The following is a 13,837-nucleotide window of genomic DNA, read 5'->3' as shown; positions in this document are numbered from 1 at the left end:
CTCTGCTTTGGGATGCGTTCGCCAATTTTTTTCCTGGATATTAAGAAACTTTTCTTCTTGCTAAGTAACTTGGAGTAGTTGAGGGCAAGGACATAGCAACTTGTCTGTTTATGTTCATCTCGAGCTTCGCTTTTCTATTTAATTTTCTGAAAAGAATTATTGCTAGAGTTAAAAGGAGAGTTTTACAGAATTCTAGGAGATGAAGATGTGGGGGACAGGTACTATGATTATCAAGGTGTATGTGGGAGGCAAACCCTATTTGACTCCTGTTAGTTTCTTGTATTGATGAACTGTCTGAATAGATGATCAGAGGGTACCAGAGAAGTCCTGGTATATGTAAGGTGAAAACATTCAGTAGTCACTGAAGCCAGATGTCAGAATATTTCAGAATTTTTATTTCATGGTTTAGCACTGACGTATTTTTTTAAACCTTTGTTGTGAATAAATCTTGGTTGTGTATTTAATCTAAAAATATTTTTCAGCTTGAAAATTGAACCTCGCAGGGTGATTTTATGTTTTTATGGAAGAAACTGTACTTCAAACATTAATGAAAGAGTATTTACTTACAAAGGTCTCTGTGTGGGTTTGGCTTTTAAGTAGGTTTCAAACATTCATGCAACAAGCACTGTGCTTTCTAACTCTGGAAGAAAAAAATATCGGAACAATACATAGGGCAAATTACTATCTATTTTCTGTACTTGTTTACTGAGATAATAAGACAGAAAAGTAGTTTATTTTCATTTGGAGATATCACTCTTCCATTCCTGCTTTCAGAGTCCCATTTTTAACTGAAATATCTCCCATTGTTTATCTACAGTTAAGGCATAATATTCTCATCATAAGCATATACATGTGAATGGAAAATTTGCTTATTTGTTCTGACTTCTGTTTTCATTTTGGGAACTTGATCAGAAATACTTTTTTTGTGATTTGAATTTGGCATATTTTGAGTTACACTTGTTCTGTTAAAAGTTATGGTTTTGTCACATGGGTGAAAAAAAGATAGAATTTATCTCTGTGGAGAGTTAGCATTATTTTATGATCATTACTTGTATTAACAATTTGTATTTACCTCTGCATTTTTTTTCATGTTTGTTCATAGTCTGCTTTTGTTTTAAAATATATTGGCTGTTACAACAGACACCAAAAAATGAGGTGTCTACAGGAAGAATTGCTGCCCTGTTCTTAAAGGAACTTCTAAGTCTTTCTAAATGAAAAATCATTCAAACAGTATCTAATTCTGGCAATTTTCCTCTGTCTGTTGGTAGAACTTATTGGCCAACTAGATCAGACATTATTAAAGTTCAAGTGGCCCAGTGGGAGAAGTAATGGCCTTATGCTACTATGAATTTTAAATGCTGCCATTTCTATGTATTGCACCATCATTTGTTCTCGCACATCACTAAACTGTATAGAAGTTGTGGGACCAGTCAGTATCAAGGTCATAGAAGTGATGGGAAGAGTATAGGGACGCTGCCTGGTTGTGTGGGGATGGGGTCAGGGTGCCCGTGGTGCAGCTGGAGCTGAATTTGGCAAGGGAAGTGAAAACTAACAAGAAGGGCTTCTACTGATACGTCAGTCAGAAAAGGAAGGTTGAAGAAGGCGTACCCCCACTGATGGATGAAAATGGTGACCTGCTATCAAATGAAGAGAAGACTGAGATACTCAACAGCTTTTTTTGCCTAAGTCTTCACTGACAGCCACTCTCCTCACCCCTCCTGGTTCAATGGACAACAAGATGGGGACCAGGGTGTAAAGCCACTCCTAGTATAGGGGAGGATCAGGTTCGTGACCACCTGAGGAACCTGAACATATGTAAGTCTATGGGATCTGATGAGATGCATCCCAGAGTCCCGAGGGAATTGGCTGATGTGTTTGCCAAGCCACTGTCATTGATATTTGAAAATTCATGGCAGCCAGGAGAAGTCCTTTGTGACTGGAAGAAGGGTAAAGTCCCTGTTTTTAAAAAGGGTAGAAAAGATGACCCTGGGAACTGCTGACCTGGCAGCCTTAGCTCTGTGCCTGGGAAGATCATGGAACAGAACCTCCTAGAAGCTATGCTAAAGCACATGGAGGATGGGGAAGTGTTAAGTAGCTGCCAGCATGGCTTCACCAAGGGCAAGTCCTGTCTGACGAACCTAATGGCTTTCTATGATGAGGTAACCACATCAGTGGACACAGGAAAACCAACGGATGTGATCTGTCTGGACTTCTGTAAAGCTTTTGACACAGTCACCTACAACATCCTTCTCTCTAAACTGGAGAGAGATGGATTTGATGGGTGGACTGTTCGGTGGATAAGAAATTGGTTGCCTGGTCTTATTCAGAGTGTAGTGGTCAATGGCTTCATGTCCAGATGCAGACAAGCAGTGTCCCTCAGGGGTCCGTACTGGGACCGGTGCTGTTTAATATCTTCATCATTAACATAGTGAAATTGAGTGCACCCTTAGCAAGTTTGCAGATGACACCAAGCTGAGTGGTGCAGTTGTCGCACCAGAAGAAGAGGATGTCATCCAGAGAGACCTGGACAAGCTGGAGAAGTGCAAACCTCATGAGGTTCAACAAGGCCAAGTGCAAGGTTCTACACCTGGGTTGGGGCAATCCTTGGTTTCAGTACAGAATGGGTGATGGTGTGATTAAGAGCAGGCCTGCAGAGAACGATATGGAGGTGCTGATTGATGAGAAGCTCAACATGAGCTGGCAGTGTGCACTTGCAGCCCAGACGGTCAGCCATATCCTCAGCTGCATCAAAAGAAGCATGGCCAGCAGTTCAAGGGAAGTGATTCTGCCCCTTTGTTCCACTCCTGTGAGACCCCACCTGAAGTACTGGGATCATCAATATAAGAAGGATATGGAACTATTGGAATGGGTCCAGAAGAGAGCTACAAAGATGACCAGAGGGCTGGAGCACCTCTGCTATGAGGACAGGCTGAGAGCTTGGGTTCAGCTGTTCAGCTGAAGGGCTGTTCAGCTTGGAGAAAAGAAGGCTCCAGGGAGACCTTATAGTGACTTTCCAGCACCTAAAGGGTGCCTACAAGAGAGCTGGGGAGGCACATTTTACAAAGTCATGGAGTGATAGGACTAGGAAGAATGGCTGTAAATTGGAGAGGGGAAGACTGAGATTAGACATTAGGATGAAATTCTTCATGCTTAAGGTGGTGAGATCCTGGCACAGGTTGCCCAGGGAAGTTGTGGATGCTCCATCCCTGGAAGCTTTCAAAGCCAGGTTGGATGGGGCCTTGAGCAGCCTGGTCTAGTGGGAGGTGTCCCTGTCCATGGCAGGGGGGTGGAACTGGATGATGTTTAATGTCCCTTCCAACTCAAACCATTCTATGATTGTATGACTCTTGTCAAGTAGCCTTCTCATAGCTTTGTCACACAGTTATTCTCCCAACTCTGGCTATAGGCTGCAATGTTGTATGCTCATGCCTGCATTTAACCTTATTATTATCGTTGGATAGTGTAAGCATGCTATGCAGGATGTCTTTCTCCTCAAGCTCTTTACTTTTGGTTTTCATTTTTGATCCTACCAAAGGTATGAAATTGACTTTCATGCAGAAACAATTGTTAGTAAGTGATTTGTATGTAAACCTTTTGATTTGAGCTGTTGTACAGTTTATTGAACTGGATATTGGAGAATTTAAAAATTTATTAGTGCTCTAGTTCTCCAGACAAGCTTGAATTTTATCTTCATTGTAAATGTAATGGTGAAGTCTGAAATGAACTTAGCAGCAGGTATTTCTTGTCATATATATATATATATATATATATATTTATTGAATTTTTATAGCATTAAAGTATTTGTAACAAGAGTATTTTCCCAGCAGCACTGTATTGGCTTTGCAGTTCCCAAAGTAGTAGATACTGATAATGTTTCATTATATGGAAGACGTCTTATGTAGAGATAATAAAACTAGGTTTATATCCCAGACTTGGACTGGTGTAGCTGGGAAGCCATAATATTGGAAGTTAGCCACTTTGCAGAAGTTACTGTGTTGTAAGTAAACGCTGAGGTATTTTACGTCACTTAGTTGCTCCAATTTGAACTCATATTTATTTAAATAAATATATTCACATACACACATATATAGACACATATTGATTTAGCTTAAATTGGTAATTCACTGGTTTTCTAATAAAGATTAGATTTGTGAATTATAAAGTAGAAATGTGTAGAGAGACAATAATCTAGTTCTTGAGAATTTTAATTCAGAGAAGTGCCCACAAGCATGTTAAAACTTCAGAAAATATTTTAATTTTAAAAACAGCAGCAGAGAGAGGTTAAAGCCAGAACTATTCTTAAGGTCACTGTGTCTCCCTCCCACATTCCGTATTGTTTCGTGCTTAGGTGCATATAAGCCTAGTGGTTCTCCAGTTTTGGTAGGTCTTTCCCTCTGCTTGTTGCCATTTGTGCGAATAGTTACTGGATTAATACTGCAGTTCATATTTATTCATGGAGGGTTTTTTTACCAGTCTTTCTAGATATTCTTCCTTAGTTCCATGAAAAATACATTAAATGTAAAGCTGAATTTTTAGTCTTTGTATTTTAGGTAAAAAGTGTGGAGTTTAAGATGAGGAAAAGGAAACTAATTTCAAAATGAGTAAGTGAAAGAAGTGGAAACTTGATTTTGTGCATAAAATTCTGTTTTCAGTAATCTCACTAAATAAAGTAGAAAAGTGTTTTACCTTATCTCTAAAGAACTAATTATTTGCAAGGACTGATAATGTGATATTTGCAGAAGTTGTCATGTTCAGATTTTCTCCTGGTGAGGCTGAATATTAAGTTGGACGGCACCCTGAATCTTTGCTAGATCTGCAAGCCTGCTTTGAGAAGATGATCTAATCCAATTAAATTTTTTTTGTCCTTACTAGCTGCTTCTTGACCAGAGTTTTAGATGAACTCTAGTTATGAAGCACTGATCTGTATCAGCATATTATCTGTTACAATTTTTATATGAATGCTTATTGCAAACCAAAACATTTCTGAAATACTCTGCAGGGATGATAGCTTTCCTTCTTTACCAAATTCTGGGATTCGTTAGAAGACAATTTTATTCAAACACATTAAATGACCAAAAGGCATATTCTTTTTCCAGCACCAGGCTTGCAGTTGTCTTTTTAGCTTAACTGATCTCTACATTCTTAGAGATAATTTCTCTTACCTCTTGTTCTGCTCTGACTTGGGCATTCCATTCTGAATGTGGATGAACTTTAAATATCTGCAATATTTTTTTATGATCAGAAAATTTTTATTTCTTGATATCATTTGGAATCTGAAAATGACATTTCATTCTTTTCAAATAATAGTTATTTTTCAAAAATGGGCATTTTGTAGCAGATTATAGATTTCACAGTTTTGTACCTAAATCCAGTTATATATTGACAAGAGCACAAAGTGCGTCAGGCATTCATATGCAAGTATGCCTCCAATATCAATATGGAATCACAAAAGGTAAATTGGGTCATTATGGATGCTGATATACAAGAAGAAGAGGAGGATATTTGAAGAGTGAGGCTGATTGCTTTGAACAGAGCTCTGGGACTTAGATCCATTACCATCTGGAATTGCAGAAGAAAATGTTTCTATGAAAGTGATTGTTACAGAACTTAAGAGGAAAGTTTGTTTGTTTCATGGAAAATAGATTTAGTTCTACAAGATAAATAACAAGTTAATTTATTAATTACTTAAAATAAGTAGTACTCTGAATTATGAGTTTGGAGGGGTTTGTTTGTTTATTTCAGAAAATCAGGAAATCTGTTCCTGGACTCTGCAGCTGGTTCTCAACGAATGAGCTTGCTCGACACAGGCATGTCTTTAGGCTTCCAGTAAGCCATGAGGCTTACTATGAAGCTTATTCTGTAACAGGCAATAATGCGGCATGGAAGTATTATTTTGAAGAAAAGATTTTTTCAATGTTATGTTTGTTTTCCTGGATATCTCAGCTATATTAATTTGTCTGCTCATTTACTGCTTTGGAATCCTCTATAGAAGCATCAGAGGATGGATGGAGCCCTAGGAACTTTACTGTTTCTGTAGAATAAATGGTAACGTACACGGCAGTGTTCCTGCTGTTAGTATCGGTGGTTGTGATCATGCTGTCTTGCAATGCAAATGCACGCTCATGACTTTTGGCCCTTCTCTTAAGTACACAGTACTGTCTTTGTTAGCACATTCCAAAACCATGATGTTTCAGGTTTTTGTCAATGGCATCTTGCAGTAGATGCTCCAGCTGTGTTTTCAGGAGCTATTTTGTTTTGCCAGAAAGTTGTGGCAATGGAATTGTGGCAAAGAAATCTTGAGTGGCAGACAAGTAATTTTAGTATTAGTCAGGGACCTACATTAACCAGAAGCATAGAAGCAGCCATGTGAAGATATAAATCCATTTCTCCTGTGGAAGGAGAGAAATCTTCTGGTAGTAAGGTTTTGAAATTCTGTGAGAGATACTATAATGTTTTTGTATTGCAATCCAGCATATATCCAATTTATTCAGTTATTGGACTTGATTTTTTTTATGTTCATGGTAGTTCCTAAATTATCTGAACAGTTGGAAGCATAGGAGAGGAGTGTCAGACTAAACAAGTAGAGGGTCAAAATCCAAGGACACCAAGGGAACAAAGAAAATGGACAAGAGTCAGGATTGTGAAGAGAGGGATGACGTTCTTAATTCTTTTTCTTATGTCAGTGGCTGCAATAGAATAATGGTACAATAGGTACAGTAGTTGTCCTGGGAACAGCCTAAAAATAGAAGAATTTGTATGTCAGTCAGAGAGAACCCAAACCAGAAATCCAAATAAATGCTTTCATGTTTTGATTTGGGTTTTACACGTCTTTTCTCTAAGTTCAGTCCTACTATTATGACCATGTAAATCTGCCAGATGATAATAGTTACGTGGAGAGCCATTAGGGGGCCATATGTATCCAACTTACTTATAGCCTGCAGGGTTTTTTCTAAATACCTTAGCTTTGCATATGTATGTAGCCTGTGTAAGTATATAATCTTAATTTCTTTCCTTTATTCATCCTCTAATGATTACATATATATGTTGAAGGATGGTGCAACTTCTGAGGAGGCGTTGTGGTACATACCTCCTGGCCTCTGTGTCAAATAAACGTATTTTAAATTATTTCAATTCCTGACTATGTAGTCTGTTCATTTCATAAATCTGCATGTCGGTTTATGTTGATATCAGTTTTCTTCAGTTCTAACATTGGGTCAGTGAGTACTCAGAATGAACATTCTCCTGTAAAGTACTGGATACCAAGGCTCAGCTTACTGCTGATCACACAGATGTTGCACTGGGCAGACAAGCCCAAAATACAGTGTTATGGCAAAGATGCTGAAAGAACAGATACAGATAAGACAAACTAGTAAGCTCTTTATGTAGGATGGTGTTAATGTACGTAAATTTTTGCCAGTGCCTCCACTAGTTGGTTTAGAAGTAACATTTTATATCACGCTGCATAGACATATCATCTGTTTAAACCTGAACAATCATAGAATTATAGAATGGTTTGAGTTGGAAGGGACATTAAACATCATCTAGTTCCACGCCCCTGCAGGTATACCTCCCACTAGACCAGGCTGCTCAAGGCCCCATCCAACCTGGCTTTGAACGTTTCCAGGGATGGAGCATCCACAACTTCCCTGGGCAACCTGTGCCAGGATCTCACCACCTTAAGCATGAAGAATTTCATCCTAATGTCTAATCTCAGTCTTCCCCTCTCCAATTTACAGCCATTCTTCCTAGTCCTATCACTCCATGACTTTGTAAAATGTGCCTCCCCAGCTCTCTTGTAGGCACCCTTTAGGTGCTGGAAAGTCACTATAAGGTCTCCCTGGAGCCTTCTTTTCTCCAAGCTGAACAGCCCAAACTCTCTCAGCCTGTCCTCATAGCAGAGGTGCTCCAGCCCTCTGGTCATCTTTGTAGCTCTCCTCTGGACCCATTCCAATAGTTCCATATCCTTCTTATATTGACGATTCCAGAACTGGACATAGTACTTCAGGTGGGGTCTCACAAGAATGGACTAGAGGGCCAAACAAACGATTTAGTCATTCTGTGCCTCAGTTTTCCCTTTCAAAAATGAGAGTAAAACTTCCTTATCTTAAATTGGTAATTCTGTGGTGTGAAAATTGCAAGGAGAAGGGCCATTTAAGTATGGAGAGAACATTTACATTTAATGTACATAGGATGCGATACTGATACTAAATTCACGTACAACAAATCTAGCAGAATAGCAAGATTTCAGGCATTGCTGAATCTTTGAACTACCTATGCTGTGCCATAGTAGGTAGGTTTACGAGGAAAGATGTTAATTATTTATAATGCTTTGCTGTACCATAAATCTCGATTTATTGAGATTATAATTTGTTCCAAGTTGCATGTAGGAGGAAAATATATCAGAAGTAATTAATTGTATTCAGAATGTGATGAGGTAGATATATCCACAGAGAACAATTGCAAACAGTAGCAGTGTGGTATTGATTGCCTTTCAGAGGGAAAAAAAATCTTGTCCCATTTCTAAATGTTAACAATTCAGAGAGAAAAATTCCCACTTGGGAAGAATGCTTTCCAGGTTGCTTCATTGCCAGGTGTTTGACATTGAGTAGAGCCTTAGATGAATGAAGCTTATGGCAGCTTTTGGAAATGACCGACTCCAGGGAATCTCTGCTTCCTACTGTGAAAGTTTCTGTTTTCAAAGCACATCAGTTTCAGTGGGAATGTTCCAGTGGTCCCATATGCTACTTCTGACAGAGGGGGAAGTTTTTAACCTGAATATGAGACAGCTACTGAAGAGTTTCCCTTGCTGCTAACAAAATGAATTTCAATATGTTGCCAATGAACAAGCGGCATGTTCACAACTGCTGATGGAATTTAACTCCATCAATTATTAATGGAAGTTTTGCTTTGTTTTCCTTTTTGCCTGTTCCCTTTTAACTCTGCTACCTGCTCCTGATAGGACTTTGTTGGTCCTGAAGCTGATAAAGGAATCATCCAAACAATATGCTTGTTTGCTTTGAAACTCTTGCTATATTTTCCTCCCCTCCCTCGTACACTCTCTCCTTGACCTAGCAGCAGGAAGCCTTTGTCTGAGGTGTTCATCTGGAACAACTTTTCCACACTTGTTTTCATGTTCTGTTAGATTACGGGGCAGCAGGCCTACCTTTGAAGCTTCCCTCTCTTTTGTTTCTTTGCAGTGCACTCCAGTAATTAACTTTGTCCTTCTTTTATTTGTTCCAGTCAATCGCAGTCCACTCTGCTGAGCATCTTCTCCCAGGAGTACCAGGTTAGAAGTTTTCTCCTTTGTGAGGGTTGACAGGTGCCTAATTGAATGATGAATGTCCCTTTATTTCTTTGTAATTGAACTGCCAGCTTTCTGATTGGTTTGGAGGATGGTCCCTTTTCCACATCAAGCACCGCCTGAGTCTCAGTGGATGGCTGCCAAGCCTACCCATCCATCTGTCTAATAACATCTAGCCTTTGCTTATTTGGTGGACCTGTAATAAATTATGCTAAACCATTATTATTCTGACAATAATAATTTCCCTGTGTTGCGTGGTTCCATGTGCTAAATGTTTGCTGACTTGCACTGTCAGTGCTGCTTTCCATTGCTGACAGAGATGATGATAAATGACCATTGCCGGAGTGGCAGAAGGCAAGAGAGGCAGAAAATGGAGTCATTTATCATGAGATGACAGGTGTCAGTCAAGTGGCAAGTCTCTATGGAATTACTTTTTGTAGTTTTTCAAATAAGTTGTTTTTAAGCAATGTTCTTCCTGGTTAAAAATGCCAGTTGAATTGTAATACTAGAGTGCACCAGACTTAGCTGGAATTGAATTGAGGGAAAATTAATACAAAGGTTGAAAGAGGGAACAAGTTTTTCTTTGCCCTCTGCAGCCTTCAGTAAACTTATTTAGATTCAATTATTGTGACCTTATTGGCTTTTACATATATGGTACATTGCAGCACAGTCTGAAGACGTTCAATTCAATAGGTAGATTGAATGTCATTTCTGTACAGAATCTAAAAACATAGTTCAGTTTATCTATCAAAATGTAGCCAAGGAACATGTGTTTGGGCAGTCTTGATTTCTGTGTTTTAATCTGACACACTTGTAAGACTCTCTGTTTTTTATTTTTATAGAAACAAATCAAAAGAACACATGCCAAGCATCACACTGCTGAAGCTATTGAAATTTACTACCAAAGGTATGACCTCCCCACCCTGGTTATCACTATCATCATAATCACTAATTGTTATGGCAATTAGGAGTGAATTAGCTTATTAGTTTATTAAGCTAATTTGTATAAAATTAAACTAAAAATTTGGGATGAGGAATACAGAAAGGTTCACCTAAAATCTTTTTCAGTGAAAATGCAGATATGTTTCAGCCTTTGGTCATTCTAATTAGAAAAGTGTTTACTTCCTTGGCTCTAAGTCAACATAAGTAAATAGTTTTACAGTGTATGTGACAGCATTTATTATATATTGCCTATAGTTTGTAATTACAGGATTTCTGTGTCAAGACTAATATTGATGATAACTTCCTTACAGCAAGGGTGCCTGTTCTGTTACAATTGCTTGTACTTTTAAAACAACATTTGTGTTTCGTTACAAAAACTTACATATTCAATTCATGTATTGCCAGTTAAAGCACTAATTTTTAGATCACTCCTGTTTTATCAACAGAAGTGTCAGAAATAGCTGTTCAGAGGATGAAAACCTTTATGTCATTTTGCAGTATTTTACAATTGTTTGCATCTTAAGCTAATAAATTGCATTTGCTACACCTTATAGTTCATCTGTTACTTCTATAAGCTTTACTAAAAATATTGCAATGACATAATTGGGGCATACTGATAACTGGTAAAGATACCCAATTAAAATATTACTTTGTAGACTGACATATCTGAGGAGCAAGCATGGCAAGTGAGTTCATACTTGTGATTATAGATGTCTGATATTTATGCTTTAATATTAGTCTGTATGAATCAGAAAAATAAGCAAAAAGCCATCTTTTGTAAACAATTAATTGTGCTCCCAGATAGTCATATATTTAAAGCTTAGGCATAGTCTGATTATATCAGACATTGCTTTAGAATATCTAGTGTGAATTATGCTGGTTGGGGGGGTTGATTTTCTTGTTTTTAGTAGTTGTATTGCTCTGTAAAAAATTTTCTAATGTTGATTCTTGTTTAGGAAGAATATTGGCTTAAAATTTTGTTGTGTTAATAAACACGTGTGTACAATGCTATTTTTAAATACTTTTCACTAGCACAGTTTCAGAGAAGTGCCCTGTGATAATTGTAGCTGCTATGTAAATAACCCTTTTCTTAAAACATACGTAAATTATTTAAATCGCTTTTATGATGATTATGTTACTAGTTACAACAACTTAAACCTGCAACATGGGCCCAAATTTGTCTTTATGCAAGGACCAGTTGTATGGGTGTCAGTAAGGTTGTAGGCATGATTAGGTATGGCCCTCACCAGGTAGGAGAATTTGGTCTCCTGTTGCCTTCTGTACTGTCTTAAGTATGATAGCAGTACATAACTAATGCATTATGTATGAAGCTATATGGTAGTAGTAGGGAAAATCATTCCTTATGCTGTTTCTGGGTGTTTTGTACTGCAAATGTATTAACATAGCCAAATAAAATGCACATTTTAAAAATCAGAGATGTTCTAGGTAATAGTTAGAAAAGTCAACTTAATCTTGTTTTAGTATATTTACTGTGTAGTATGTTTTGTAAGCTGCAGGGGCAGACTACTTGAGTCAGAAGCCAGTTTGAAATGCTTCAAGCATAAACATGAGAAGCATGTCTTCTCTATTCTTTTGTAGCATCCATCTTACCACTGTAAACCCAGTCTGTGTGGTATGCATATTCCTATTCCCACCCACAAACAAGCAAATAATTGTGCCCCTATTGCTTTTCTACGTCAGAAACTGCTAATTTTTTAAGGTAGTCATTTCCAGTCTCCCCTGTTGGGAGCAAATAGAAGAACAATTGAGTGGAATAGTTTCTGCTGCTCTGCTGAGACTTACTAGTCTTAAATTTAGCCAAACTGGAATCCAAATTACAAGAAGGATCAGCAAGCTTTTCAGGACAGTATTACCATCAACCTGTGAGACCTGTTAGTCCATAAAGGAATTGCTGCTAGCATTAGAAAAATCTAACAGAAAATTGCTCCATTGTCAGCTGGAGCTTTGCTGTTCGATCAACTAGGTGCATGTTTTAGAACATTAATCTCAAGTAAATCTTCCTGGTTAGGTATTCTATTTATGATCTCTCCTACATTTTCTTCTGTTACAAATTTTCAGTGTTTTAACTATGCATGAGGCATCTCATTTTGTGGGGTTTGTGTGTTTTTGAAATAGGTTACAGCAAAAGGCTTAGATCTTTTATTCACTAAACCTCAGAATAACTTGCAAACAAAAAGCCTTCTAATTCTCTGTGAAGGAGTTAATGTAAAGATGTTACACCCATTCCACAGAAAGGTAAAATGGTAAAGAATTTTAATGTCTATAACTAATGAGAAGAGTGGCTTCTGATGGATGGATAATGATAGTGCCGGAAAGGCTGTGGCCTTCTAATGACATCAGTAATGTTGTGCTATACAAATACAGATAGGATAAACAAGCAAAATCCAATGTTGGTAACTATTGTTCTTTTCCACATGGAAGCAAAGCACAAAGCATTTTCCAGTAACATAGCTTCTTCCCATCAACTCCTGAGAACAGGGTCTAGGTATTATTGAAATGTAAACATCAAGCAGTGAAAGTAACAGAGGTGAGGAAGGCAATATTGTATGATGTGATGGTCAGAAACATCATGGGCCATCTATATTGATCTAATACCCTTAAACAGAAACCTTAAGCTTTTGCCATTTATAGGATAATGATTTTTTTATCACCCTTCATTGGATCCTAACTATTTCTTCTTTTATTTCCTTTATAATATTAATTTAATTGTTAGATTCTGGTTTCACTAAAGTAAGCTTTTAGTATTTAAACTACTGTCCAGTTGATGAAAGTTAAATTAAATTTGAAAATTTATGGGTCTGTGCATAGTAGTGAATTGAATAACATACGGTGCACCATCATAGTTCAAGGTCATGTGCAACCCAAAATCTTATGAATAATAGATGTTTGTCTGTGATGCTTCTTTAAGTGTACAGATGTAATTTATTTGTATGTCATTAAACCAAACTTTTTTTTTTAAATTTCTTGATTTATTGTGTTTTTTACCAGCAACTTAATTGAGATTGATGTATCTTACAGATGAATAGGGGACAACCCCAGAGAGTTAGTGACTGTTTAAAATACTTAATTCTTAAAAGATATCCCATTAAATAATCTGTACTTGGGTATTTTCCCCCAAATGAATTTTGAGGATTCACAAGGGATACTGACATGTGTATACTGGCCTTTTCCTGCCACTGCAGAATTACTTGGCTTTGTTTTCTTTAGGTACCTGAATGGGGTGATGAAAAATGCAGCTGCCCCTGTATTACTGGACCTGGCCAATGAGGTAATCGTCTTTACTTTTTTCTTTAATCTTCCAGTGTAAAACCTAAGGGGCATATCTGTCGTGACTTCAGTGAGAAATGCAATTAACCTAAAAAAAATGATTTCAAGGCACATTGGACATGTAAAATGGTTCCCCTGTCTGTTAGTACTTAAAATAATTAGACAAAAGCCCCGTTTATTAATAAATCAGTTAATGTAATTAATCTCTTAACTTCAAGGCAATTGTGTAAGAAAATCGTAGTTTGTATTTTGCTGGAAATCTTGGCAGACCATAGGTCTTTAATCCACAAACTTACTAAAAATTCT

At 37.5% G+C, this 13,837-nt stretch overlaps 1 protein-coding gene across 2 annotated transcripts in view; it reads left to right on the top strand.

Annotated features, from left to right (window-relative positions):
• CDIN1 (CDAN1 interacting nuclease 1) overlaps positions 1-13,837 on the top strand; it is a 126,406-nt gene that overhangs the window by 17,972 nt on the left and 94,597 nt on the right. For both annotated transcript variants that reach the window (XM_009571720.2, XM_054067610.1), the window contains exons 2-4: positions 9,241-9,286; positions 10,144-10,208; positions 13,472-13,532. In XM_009571720.2, coding sequence (XP_009570015.1) covers positions 9,241-9,286; positions 10,144-10,208; positions 13,472-13,532 — 172 coding nt within the window. The remainder of the gene's footprint in view (positions 1-9,240; positions 9,287-10,143; positions 10,209-13,471; positions 13,533-13,837) is intronic.

The sequence above is a fragment of the Cuculus canorus genome, chromosome 5 (genome assembly GCF_017976375.1).
Source record: "Cuculus canorus isolate bCucCan1 chromosome 5, bCucCan1.pri, whole genome shotgun sequence".
NCBI classification, from domain to species: Eukaryota; Metazoa; Chordata; class Aves; order Cuculiformes; family Cuculidae; genus Cuculus; species Cuculus canorus.
This window is presented reverse-complemented; position numbering and strand designations above follow the sequence as displayed.